Source organism: Tursiops truncatus, chromosome 6 (genome assembly GCF_011762595.2).
Source record: "Tursiops truncatus isolate mTurTru1 chromosome 6, mTurTru1.mat.Y, whole genome shotgun sequence".
Lineage (NCBI taxonomy): Eukaryota > Metazoa > Chordata > Mammalia > Artiodactyla > Delphinidae > Tursiops > Tursiops truncatus.
The window spans coordinates 11,176,583-11,189,752 of record NC_047039.1 but is presented as its reverse complement, the minus strand read 5'-3'; the positions used below and the strand labels follow the sequence as shown (position 1 = coordinate 11,189,752).

The 13,170-nt window shown below is 49.6% G+C and overlaps 1 protein-coding gene across 5 annotated transcripts in view; it reads right to left on the bottom strand.

The window, feature by feature from the left end:
- SCARA5 (scavenger receptor class A member 5) overlaps positions 1–4,782 on the bottom strand; it is a 118,656-nt gene extending 113,874 nt beyond the window's left edge. For 4 of the 5 annotated variants that reach the window (XM_004317511.4, XM_073805789.1, XM_073805791.1 and 1 more), the window contains exons 1-2: positions 4,441–4,782; positions 485–605 (exon numbers count right to left, since the gene is read on the bottom strand). In XM_004317511.4, coding sequence (XP_004317559.1) covers positions 485–599 — 115 coding nt within the window. In that variant the 5' untranslated portion in view covers positions 600–605; positions 4,441–4,782. Of the gene's footprint in view, positions 1–484; positions 659–4,440 lie in introns of all 5 variants that reach the window. The other variant, XM_073805788.1, reaches the window with a different exon arrangement.
- Between the last annotated feature and the right edge of the window lie 8,388 nt (positions 4,783–13,170).

The window sequence follows — 13,170 nt, the reverse complement described above, 5'->3', positions numbered from 1 at the left end:
CCCCTTCCTGTGCCATGACCTGAGGCCTCAGTCCCAGGAGAGGATGAGCATCTGGAGAGGTGCGTCCCTCCTTGCAAACACTTTAGGAAGCGCACTGGAGGTTCTGGGTCTGGGCTTCTTGGTTCAGTTGCCTTTTGTGTGACCCCAGAGGAGAGGATGGCAGAGAGGCAAAAGGATTGCTCTAGGGGTCAGGAGACTCAGTGCTGGGGCCCCTCTATGACCGACGAGCTGTGTGATGCTTAATGCTTTTCTCAGTTTCCGCTAGCTCCTCTGTAAAATGCGTCTCATCTTGCTGGTCACACAGGTGTGTTGAGATGCATGAATGAGAAAACACACAGAAAAGACCCTTCCGAGCACGCATTTCAACCTATGCAGTATTGTGTGTGTGAGTGTCGGGGGGTCACCAGCACCCTGGGGCAATGCCAGGTTCCGGTGTTGGGGGCAGGGCTGATCTCGCGCCTAAGACCGAGCCAGAGGCACTCACCGTCCTCACACAGGTTCAGCTTGGACAGGCTCCTGCCATCAAAGGGCTCCTCAAAGATGGAGCCAGAGTCACGGTCGCTCACGGTGGCGTGCAGGTACATGGCTTTGTTCTCCATCGCGTCCTGCAGCAGCAGGAGAGGAAGGGAGGACGCAGGGGGGAGAGAAAGGACATAAGCTGTAGGTGGAGACACAAATGAGTGGTGACCTTAGCCTGAACACTGGGAAACTCCCTCATCAGCAGGCATCAGTCACCGGATCCTTAGGACCCAAATTCCCCCTCCTCAACTTCCTTGGCTTGGGGAGGCCAAGGCCCTTTGGACCTTTCTGACCATGGGATCCGTCCCCTCCCTTTCATAGGTCTTGGTGGGGCTGGAGCCCTGCGCTGGGGGACACCAAGGGCCATGCTGGGTGGGGCTGGGCGAAGCCAACCCTCTTGACCCAAGCAGAGGAGTTTCCAAGATTCTGGAGTCCTGGGCACATCAGGGAGACTTGGGCTTCTGCTCTGTGTTGGAAATGGAGAGAAACTAGACATAAAGTGGGGGTACAGAGACCACCAGTCAACAGAGCTAAGACCAGAACTGCTCCCAAACCTGGCCAAGGTGGCATGGTCAGAAGGGCTGGGTTCAGGGGACCATAGCAGGGATTCACCCCCATGGGAGCCCAAGGGGCAGGTGGCCTCAGTGAGGTCCCCCAGACACTAAGGTCTGGGCAGCCTTAGACTGGGGAGGGCCCTGGTGTCCGATGGCCTCCTGAGGCTGGATCGCTGGGGCTGGGGGAGGACCCCATGGAATTTCTAGAATGTCCCATCCACATGGGGAAATGCTGTGTATGCTCTTTGAAATGAACCAGCCCCGTTTACACAAGCGTGCACGACGTGATCCCATTTTGTAATATCTACACATGTCCCAAGTACGTGACGGGAAAGATGCTATTCAGAGATGTTCTGGGTTTCCCTGGGTGAGACGTGTATTACGGGACTCTGGGTGGGATTGTGGGGATTTGTGCTTCTTTTCGTTCGCTGGATTTTCTGGGTTTTCTATGATACGTTTGCATTCTTTGTGTAAGAAGAGGAAATCATTTGCGGAGCCAGATCACAAAGTATTTATTTACCTAAAATACTCGATATCCTTTCCCCACACATACGCTCGGTGATCTTGCAAATGACTCTCCACTTTCTGCTCAGTTCCAGCCACTGATTTATGTTGACTTTCGGTTCTGATGCTCTTTGACTATCTGGATATCGAACCCCAAAATTCGCTTTTAAAAAGTGAATTCTTTGGAAGATAAAAGCCCCCCGGGGAGGATGGGTGGGTCCCAGGCCCAGCGTGAAGCTAACTCAACCCTGAGGCCCAGAGAGCCTAGCCAGGCGTCTACCACTGTGAGAAGGGGACAGGGCCTGGCAGGTGGCAATGGGGGGACAGTGGCCACTGACTGAAGGGAAAAGAGGCACCCACCCTGTTCCAATAAACAGGGACGATGGCCAGACCCCCTTGCCGGGCACAGCAAACACAAATCCCCTATTTTCACAACCTGACTTTTCTCCCCAGAGACCTCTGACCTCAGGGCTGACAGGAGGCCAGAGCTGACCAGTTGCCATCCACCTGTCCTTCCGCTGGCCCAGGAGGGATGGCTGGGGCTTCTGCTCTTCAAGTAATGAGATGCCATCTGCCCCGCACACACGGTCATGCATGCACACACACACACACGCAGGCACACACACTCAGGGTGTTCCCAGGCCCTGTGGGCCTTTCCTCCAGCCAGTGGGAGGGAAGGGTGGAGGGGAGCCTGCAGCCCTGCCGGCATCTCTCTTCCCTGCCCTCCGGGGTTCTTGGAGAGAGGGCTCCCAGCCCCGCTTCTCCGGGCTGCAGTTGTGTCCAGTTTGCAAGTCCCCTGATGCTGGCCCTCCGTCTAAGTCCTCCACCCAGGGAGGGCCTCTAGGTGTGGCCCTGGGCAGCTCCACTGCTGCTAAGCTACAGGGGACCCTCCCTCGTTTCCCAAGTGCTCGTGCGGCACCCCGCCCTCTGGCCTCAGTCCTGGGGAGCTGCAAAGCAGGAGGCCGGTGTCTCCTCTGAGAGAGAGAACCTCTCTCTGCCAAAGGCAACCGCAGCTGCCGTCCAGAGCCCGTGGGGTCTCCGAGAACCAGGGGTGGAGGTGTGGAGCCGGGCTTGGCCCAGCTTCCCTGTCTGCCCATCAGCTCCTGGATCAGAGCTGGAATGCGCAGCACATTATCTGGAGTGTGTCTGTAGCGCGGCCCCTCCCCTGCCCCTCCGGACCCCTGAGCTGGTGGAGCCCTGGGGAGCCTGCTGGGAAAGGGGCTGAGCTGGAGGCCAGATGCCGTGCCATGAGATTGGCAGTGTTCAGCCGGCGCTGCTAATGTTTGCTCCTTGGGAATGAAACCTAAGAATGTTCTGTCTGCCCCAGGTTTTATCTGGGGCTGCTTTTCTTTCTTGGGGAATGGGGGGCAGGAATTTGGACCTTCCCGGCATTGGTCTTATAGCCTTTGGGCCCAGCCTGTGCAACTAATTGCCAAGTGGGGTGACGACACAGCAATACCTCCCAGCCCCGCACCCGTGTGCGTGCGGCCCCCGCAGTGCAGACCCTTTGCCTTTGGGACCTCTCTGCTTCCCAGGAGCCCCGTGAGGGAGGCAGGTGGCATCGGTCTATCATATTCCCATTCTAAAGGTAAGCCAACCGAGGCCCAGAGGGGCAGAACCGATGGGTGTCAGAGAGGGTGAGGCTTCCCACCCAGGGCACTGGCTTAGCGCGAAGTTGCTCTGTCCAGGAAGCGTGTGTCAGTCCCTTTTGGTGGCCGCCTTTCGGGCCCAAAGTGATGCAGTGAAGAGGGCCAGGTTAGGTGACCTGGAGCCAGGAGAGCCAGAAGGGAGGGGACCAGAGCCACAGAAACACGGGCAGGGTGGAGACACCAAAGGGACCTGTGGGGAGTGTGGGCTCAGAGGACACGGGGTCCCATCCCAGCTCCACTTCTTATCCCTGGGGAACTTGGCCCAATCAGCTGAGCTCGTTCAGCCTCAGGCCATCACCTCTGTGATGGGAAGAACACACCTGCTAGGCACTTGGTCCCAGCGAGCCTCGTGTGGGGCAGGGCATGTGGGAGGGCTGCATGGACAGGGGCATGCAGGGAGTCAGTGGTGGAGTCTGGTGAGAACCAACAGCTCCTCAGCATTTTCTAATCCTGCCAAGCAGCCAGGTACAGGGGTCCCTGGTCTCCTGAGGCCACCCGCCTGCCTAGTCAGTCCCAGAAACAATGCCAGTTGGATCCCTTTGCGAAAGGCAATCACAGATGCAGACCAGAGCTGAGAGCTGGAGCCTGGTTCTCCAAGTACCCCTCTGGGCAGCAGCAGGACACAATCAATTCTGCCTGCTGAGGGGGTGGCCCAAGCCTTGCTGGGTTCCAGCGTCTAACTCTACCGGGCTCGTAACTCATCAAAACTAAATAGAGATCACCCTGCATGTGGCCCTCTCTGGAGACAGAATCGCTGAGTCGGTTTTAAGCCCTTGCCTCCTCTAACGGTACTTAGTTCACCTAAATCATAACCCAGAGCTGGAGAGGCACAGATGGTTTATAAGTAAGCTCTGCCTTCATACGCTCCACCACTGGACACACCTGCAGGCACACACACACACACACGTAAAGGGACTGTCACCTGTCCCATCTGCCCCCTGAATAGGCTGTGGAGCTGTGACATGAGGCTGGCAGAGTTGCCACTAAAGCGATCGCTTCCTCTGGCTCCCAAATGAGGGCTCACACCCACCAGCCCAGGCATCTGGATGAGGGCCCAGCAGATGCCCCAGGCTGACAGCTAGGACTTTCCCACCCAGCACTAGCACCTCCACGCTCCACATCCCGGGGATGCTCAAACCCAGCGCCCTGTGTCCCCTGGCTGCCTTTAGAAAGCTACGCCCGGGGGCTAGGACAGAGTCAGCCCCAAGACTCACCTGAGGGCTCCCCGTGAGGCTGCAGCGACCGTCCCCTCAGTTCCTGGCATTGGCCATGGTGGCTGGAGAGCTGGCTGCTGCCACCACCCCGAGACCCAGGCAGCCCCTCAGAGCTCGTTCCCACTGCCAGCCAAATCCAGATGGAGTCATAGAAAGAGGCTGCACGGTGCCCAGGGTCTCGGGGGTCACTTCTCCAGGAGGATCAGGTCAGGAGGCAAGACTCAACCTTGTGCCCATGTGGGAGTCCCTGTCTTGGTGCCCCGCCTCGGTCAGCCTTGGGCAGCGCTCGGGAGCTGTTCTGTGGAGGCACCAGCGTCTCTGCTAGATACTGTCTGAGCTGTGAACTGCAGCTGCTCTGGCCGCCGGGCTTTATAAAGTTCTTGGAGCAGTTGCGAGGCTCCTATGGGGTCTGGAACGCGTCTCCCTCTAGTGGCCAATTTGAGCATTACAGCCCCACGCAGGAACACCCGCTGGAACCAGAGCAGCCTTGGTCTTGGGGACTCCACCCGCTTGTTCTAAAGGCCCTGCTCAAGGTATTTTTGGAACGCTTCTAGCGGAATGGCAGCTAGACCTGGCTTATGAGCCGCGCAAGAAAACCAGCCTTGTAAATTTATGCATAGGACGGAATTGGCATTGCTCGGTTCATTCACCAAACTTAGCTTAGAATTACTTTCTGTGTTTTCCTGGAGGCACATCCACTCGTAAAGGACACGGATTGCCTGATTCAGAAGAGGGTTCTGGGAGTGCTGAAGGAACTTCCCAAAGTCAAGTTCAATGCAACTCAGTAAGGAAGCCAGCATTTCTGGAGCACTGACACCGCGCAAAGGTCAGGATACAGAGGTGAGTGAGAGGACACCGCCGGCCGCAGGGGGTTGCAGTCCAGGCTGAGAAGTGGGCTTGGGCACAGATAACTGTAAACCTAGCGTAAACCTAAGCATAACTGAAGATGTGTAAAAAAGGAGATTTCACCAAAATGTTAAGAGGGTAATTACCTTGAGGTTGAGGTGGTGATGGCAGCTCTGCCTGGGGGACAGAGCTCTGAGGTGACATTCACGAACACGCTCCCGTTTCTTGGTTACGAGCTCAGCCTTAACCCCTGAGGGTCAGACCTCGTACAGGAGAATAGTTTGCCAAGGCTCAGCTCTCCCCACTGTGCAGCCAGCAAACCACAGCTGAGTCGCAAACGTCTTAGTCATTTGCAGTGACTGCGCCTTCTGACCGTCCCTGGAAGGCAGCTACAATGTGAGGCTCCAAGACTCCGTTTTACAGGAAAAAAAACCCAGTAATTATATCATAATGATGATGATAATAATTGGAGAAGGAAGAGGAAGAAGGAGGGGAGGGGAGCGGGGAGGAAGAGGTGAGAAAAAAACCCTTCATAATATATATGCTGTGCTAGGCAATTCCAAGTGCTTTTCATATATTAACTCATTTAACCTTGACAATAGCCCTATGAGGTAGGCACTGCTATTATTCCCACTTTATTGAGACAGAAGAACTAAGCAATATGTCCAAGGTCAAGAAGCCTGTAAGTGGCAGAGCTAGATTCCACTCCAGGCAGTTTGACTGTAGTCTGTGCCCCGAACAACTCCCCTAACTGCCTCTGATGAAAAAGAGTGTATTTTAGTCACCCATCAAGTCACCAGTATTCCTGGGAATGTAATCTTACAAATAGCAGGAAATGTGCTCAAAACGTTACGTCCAGTGATCTCACGGTGGAGACGTATATATTAACAATGAATGCCGTTGTTGGTGAGACCCTGGTGATGTCCCACTCATGTGAAGCAAGGCCTTTTTTTTTTTTTTTGAATAGAGCTGATTTACAAGGTTTCAGGTGTACAGCAAAGTGATTCATTTATACACACATATATATTCTTTTTCAGATTCTTTTCCATTATACATTATTACAAGATGTTGCATAGAGTTCCCTGTGCTATATAGTAGGTCCTTGTTGGTTATCTGTTTTATATACAGTAGTGTGTATCTGCTAATCCCAAATTCCTAATTTATCCCTCCCCCACCTCCTTTCCCCTTTGGTAACCATAAACCTGTTTTCTATGTCTGTGAATCTGCTTCTATTTCGTAAATAAGTTCATTTGTGTCATATTTTAGATTCCACACATAAGTGATATCATACGGTATTTATCTTTCTTTCTGACTTACTTCACTTAGTATGAAGTATGATAATCTCTAGGCCTATCCATGTTGCTGCAAATGGCATTATTTCATTCATTTTTATGTCGGAGTAATATTTCATTGTATATATGTACCGCAACTTCTTTATCCATTCATCCATCGATGGACATTTAAATTGTTTCCGTATCTTGGCTATTGTAAATAGTGTTGCTGTGAACATTGGGGTGCTTGTACCTTTTAGTTTGTTTTTTTTTTTTTGCGCTACGCGGGCCTCTCACTGCTGTGGCCTCTCCCATTGCGGAGCACAGGCTCCGGACGCGCAGGCTCAGCGGCCATGGCTCACGGGCCCAGCCGCTCCGCGGTATGTGGGATCTTCCCGGACCGGGGCACGAACTCGTGTCCCCTGCATCGGCAGGCGGACTCTCAACCACTGCGCCACCAGGGAAGCCCTGGGGTGCTTGTACTTTTTTGAATTAGAGTTTTTGCTTTTTCTGAATATATGCCCAGGAGTAAGATTGCTGGATCATATGGTAGCTCTATTTTTAGTTTTTTAAGGAGCCTCCTTACTGTTCTACGTAGTGGCTGCACCAATTTACATTCCTACCAACAGTGTAGGAGGGTACAAGGCATTTTTTTTTTTAACACTCCTATACTGGTGTGCCCTGCCCGTAGGGAAAAGGAAGGATGGGGACTCAAAGGCAGCCCAGGCTATCGGCTGAGCCTCTCCTTACCATTGGTAATTGATGATACAGACATGGAGGGGTCTTGCTCTCTGCATGTGAGACCCACGAGTGGGTACAGAACTATTAAACTCTAAAATTGCAGGAGGAATAAAGCTTAGCCTTTTAAACTCAGTAGCTTCAGGCAAAGGACATGACTTTCTCTCATTAATGCCTGATTTATTTCACTTCTTATAGTGATAAGATTTGTCCATATCGGTGCACATAGCAGTAGTTTGTTCTTTGTATTTTCCTTTGGGCTGAGTAATACTCCATCATATGCGTAGAGCACAACTTGTTTATCCGTTCTCCTTTTGATAGGCATTTGGGTTGTTTCCAATCTTTGTCTGTCATGAATAAAGCTGCCCAAACAGGCGAGGAGACATTTGATAGCAAAGTATAGGAATGACCTGGGAGGTATGTGTTCTAGTGGATGAGAGTCGTGCTGGCAGCTCATAGCTCCGATGATACCTTCTTGCCACCTGAAATCAGCATGGTCCAAAAAGCTTGTTTCCATTCAATGGCAGAAGGCGTTTATAATAGGCATTTTCCACCAGATGGTATTATGAAACTGTGATTACATTGAAGGAGAGTAGAACAAACTTCTGCAGTAGCTGCCTCTATGGATGTGGAAGCCAATGAGGCACATCAGTGTGCTCAAGGGCGTCCTGCTTTCTTTGAATGATTTCATCTGATTGTCCCAACAACTGTCTAGGGCTCAAGGGCGTCCTGCTTTCTTTGAATGATTTCATCTGATTGTCCCAACAACTGTCTAGGGCGGAGATGGGGAGAGAGTTATCATCCTCGGTTTTCATATGGAGAAACCCAGCAATGCTGAAACTGAAGGTCACGACGCTGGGCTCTTGGAGGCAACTTTCACAGCTGTCCTCTACCTCTAGAGCCTCTACATCTGCAGGGATTCCTTCCATACATTCAGTTATTCACTCAACAAACATCTGTTACGTAACCTTCATGCAATGTATTCCAAATATTTCTACAAACATGAATTAGACCCAGCCCCTGTCCTTCAGGATCTCGGTCCAGGGGGAGAGAAGGTATGAGAGCAGAGAGTCACAGCCCAGCACCCCTCAAGGGGCTCCTCGTGGCTTCACGTTGGATGAATCTCAAACCTTCATCCTCAGGCCAGGATTTTCCCCCAAAAGGCTCTTTTTTCCCCCAACAAGAATCTTTTTTAAAAGACTCTAAAAAGTTTAACTTCCTTTTGTAATCTCAGGGAGATATATATATATATATATATATATATGACTGGGATGAAGAAGACACAGAATTTTTTTTAAAGTCCCCAGGCAACCAAAATAAAACTCTAAAATGAAACATGGGGAAAAAAACGTCTAAAAAGTTTAACATACCTAAGGAAAAATGGACAAATCATAATCCAATCTATACATTCTTCACAAACTGAATAGAATCCAGCACCTGAGTGTAGAGCAGAACATTCCAAGCACCTCAGAAGCTCCCCTCATGCCCCATCTGGTCCCTGATGCCCCCGAACCAGATAACCACTATCCCATATTCCATCACCACAGATGGTTTTGCCTGTTTTTGAACTTCATGTCCATGGAATCATTCACTGCGTGTCTGGCTTCAACATCATGTCTGAGATTGTTCCCTCGTGCTTAGCAGTAGTCCGTTCGTTCTCGCTGCTATAAGTACTCCATTGTGTGAATTTCCTTTCTACTGTGGATGGCCATTTGGGTAGGTTCCAGGTTTTGACTGTTGTAAAGAGTGCCGCTATGATCATTCAGTGCATGTCTCCTGGTGAGCAAATGGGTGCATTTCTGTTGGGTATATACCTTGGAAGGGAATTGCTGGGTCCTAGGGTGGCCTGGGTTCAGCTTCAGTAGATATTGCCCAAGAATTTTGCAGAGTGATTGTACCAGTTTACCTTCCTCCAGCAAAGCATGAGGGTTCCAGTTGCTCCACGTCCTGGCCTGTGTTAGTGATGTTTATCTTTTGTGGAGTCATCATACTGTGGTTTTAATTTACATTTCCTTGACAACCAGTGAAGTTGAACTCCTGTAACTATACTTACTTAGTTTGATTTTTTTACCTGAACTCTGGACCTGAATTCCCAGCTGTCTGTGCGTCTCCATCCCTGCCTGATGAATTTGTGTTGACTGTTCCATCTGCCGGGAGTGGTTCCCCCACATGTTTGCAGGGTGAAATCTTGCCTCCTTCCAGTCTTTTCTCAAATGTCACCTTCTCAGTGGAGCTGGCCCTAAGAATTTTGTTTAAAGTCGCTCTCCAGGACCTGCCTGGAGATTCTCCTTACCCTGCTCCACTTATGGTCTTTTTTTCCCATTATCCCAATAGACTTAAGTTACCACATAATTCGCTATGCTTGCAAATGATTACTACTATATTGTTTATGGCCTGTAGAAGCCCAGCTCTGTGAAGGCAACTCACTCATGCATCCCAAATGCCTACACCAGTGCCTGGCACACAGCAAGTGCTGCACAGATATGTGTTGTGTGAAGATCTGGGTTAAGAGCGTTCTACGCACAGGGAGCAAGTAGATTCATAGACCCCAGTGTGGAGACAAAGTGGACAAGCTAGGGGGGCAGACAGGAGGCCTGCGAGGCCGAGCACAGAGAACACAGGAGGAAGGACCTGGATTATTCTGAGCACAGTGGGAAGGCCCAGGCCATTGCCCTTCTCACATCATCCTCTTTTTCCAGCAAGCACAAAGATCCATATCATATATTTAGTGTTTTTTTACATATATCTTCACTATAATTTGCTATTTATTTATTTTTTTAATTGAAGTATGGTTGATTTACAATGTTGTGTTAGTTTCAGGTGTACAGCAAAGTGATCCAGTTATTTTTATATATATATACATACACACACATATATATTTGTATATATATGTATTCTTTTTCAAATTCTTTTCCATTATAGGTCATTACAAGATATTGAATATAGTTCCCTGTGCTATACAGTAGGTCCTTGTTATTTATCTATTTTATATATAGTAATGTGTATTTGTTAATCCCAAACTCCTAATTTATTTTTATTTTTAAAATTAAAAACTTTTAATTGTGCTGAAATACACAAAACATAAAATACACCACCTTGACTATTTTTAAGTATATAGTTCAGTAGTTAAGTATACCCAAAGTGTTGTGTGACCCTTCTCCTGAACTGTTTTATCTTGAAAAATGGAAACTCCATACCCATCAAATAATAACCCCCCACTCCCTTCCCCCAGCCCCTGGGAGCTCCCATATACTTTGTCTCCATGAATGTGATGATCTAGGTATCTTGTTATTTCTTTATTAGTGGCCTGCTCTACAAAAATATATTCTTCATTAATTTTTACTTTTAGTCTTTTCTTCATGATTTGTTTTTAATCTGGTTCGGGTGAAATATAAATATTAAAAAACAATTTTTGTCCATGGTTCACAAACCAGTGTTTATCTTTTTCTGTCATTGTAGGCTTCATAGGAATGTCCTGGTGAAAAGTACATAATCTCTCAAAACCCAGAATTTACATTTACCGTTTTAAAAAAGTAACTATTGTAGAATTATACAGTGAATTTCGTCAGTTTAGCTCTTGTTCAGGAGATTTTTGGTAAAAAGTAGTTATTGTACACATGAAATGATGTAGGAATTTGGCTTGTGTGGTTTTATACAAGTTAGTTTGATCAATGACATAAATGCTTTCTGGCTTGTCACCTTATTTATCTCAAAGCACCCATCTGATCTTAACTGAAATCCATCAACCACCTCCAGCCACTAGCCCCATCGCCCCCTGCCAATAAGAGCTAAACGTGAGGGGAGGAAGAATGTACCCAAGGAAAGGGGCTTCTGAATCAGAACAGCCCAGGCCTCTGGAGAATCTATGTCTGATCAGCTTTAAGTCATTCCTAGTGAATTTTATTTCCTCCTCCATAACTTTCTATATCCACCCCACCCCCAAATAAGTATGTATACTCTGTTAATTAGGAAAAATACAATAATTGTCTTCAAAAGATGATTCAGGGCTTCCCTGGTGGCACAGTGGTTAAGAATCCGCCTGCCAATGCAGGGGACACGGGTTCGAGCCCTGGTCCGGGAAGATACCACATGCCGTGGAGCAACGGAGCCCACAAGCTACAACTGCTGAAGCCCGCTTGCCACAACCAGAGAAAAGCCCATGCACAGCAACGAAGACCCAACGCAGCCAAAAATAAATAAAATAAAATAATTAATAAAGAAAAAAAGATGATTCAGGCACTGTATGCCTGAATTCGGACAAAGCCATAGACTCATAGTGTTGAGTCCAGACCTTTATCTGAGGATTCCTACTTGCATGTCCTTGGGCAAAGCACTAAGTTCTTAGTCTCAGCATTCTCACTGGACATAAAGATAATAACCCCTTCCCACAGGGTAGTTCTGAGGATCGGATGGGATGAGACAGTGACTGTGAGCCCACTAGTTTCATGAGATGTTTGTAGGAGTCCCTTGAAAAAGGGTTCTCTGATCAAAACAAAAGTGTCCTTTTATTGCAGGACTTATCAGAGCCTTTAAGATGCTATTGAGCATGGTGCCTCTCCAAGAGGGGGATGGAGTATTAAGTTTTCTCCCTTTTTAAGTGCACACAGAGAACAGGGCTGGTGTTCTACAGCGCAGGCTGAAGGAAATTCTGAGCTATAATAGTAAAAAGACTTTGTTTACAATTAAACCAAAACAAATTTTAGAAAATTGTAAGTCTCATTCCTTTGAGTGCCAAACAGTAGAAGATGTCTCGTGCTACTGGCGTGTGGGGAGGAGGCGTTCATCCTGCGAGGATGTAAGATAATCCTGCCTGTCACCTTCCTGAAGGAGGGACCGCGTCCTTCTTGTTACTGCCACCCCAGGCTGCAGCACAGCCCCATAAATGTTCGTGAGCTGGACGCCTAAAGCGTGGGTTTCACCTCCTTGCTCAAGGCCAGTGGCTGCCACCGGCTCACGCTCTCCATCCTGTTTTCTTCACCTTGACCCCTGCTAGGCCGGTCCCTTCTCACCCCTCCCCTCCCCACTCACACCCACCCACTGCCTGGCCCCCACCCCCATCTCCCCAGACTTTCCAACACAGCTCATCCTGCAGGACCAGCCCATGCCCTGCCCCTCTCCTGCAGCATCCTGCAGCCAGCGGGCCTCCTCTTCTCTCCATGGCTCTTGTGCTCAGAGGCTGCCCCACCTGCTCAGGTGCCTGAACGAAGTACCATAGCTTGCTCTGAGCTCGTGGAGGTCAGGGTTCACGTGTCATACTCTTCTGTGTACCCCCTTCAGCATCTAGCCCAGCAGTAGGCCCAGCGCAGTTGGTAGGTCAACACTTACTAACGGATGACCTGACAGTTGGCTTCAGAGACACCCTGTGGTGAGAACACTGCAGGCAGGATGCCCAACGTTGCCTCCAGCTCCACCCTCCCGGGCGCTGGGGCTGTGGGCAAATCTCCGAACCTCTTCAAATCTTGGTTTCCTCATCGGTCACACTGGGTTGCTACTCCCAGGCCTTCCCGTCTCAAGGGTTATTACAAGGGAGAGCGATGCTGAAAGCTCAAAGCACTTCGCAAATGTTAGCCATTGTGTTCATTTTTCAGAGTTGACAGCCCCTGATGGATGGAGTAGTCACTGTGACGTAGCTCTCTCGCTAGTGTCCAGCTGCTGACAGCTGGTACAGAGTCCGAGGCAGTGGGAGCAGGGGCCTCCACCTCGCGGGGTTCCCTGCTCCGCATCCAGTATGGAACCCACCCAACCATCTGATCTGTCTCCACGTGCTCGGCTCATTTTCATTCATTTCCCAGAAGATGTGGGGACGGATGACGGATTACAGGAGACAGCTCAAGTTTTCTGACACTGGTCCAGGGTTGTAGGCAGTAAAGGCCAT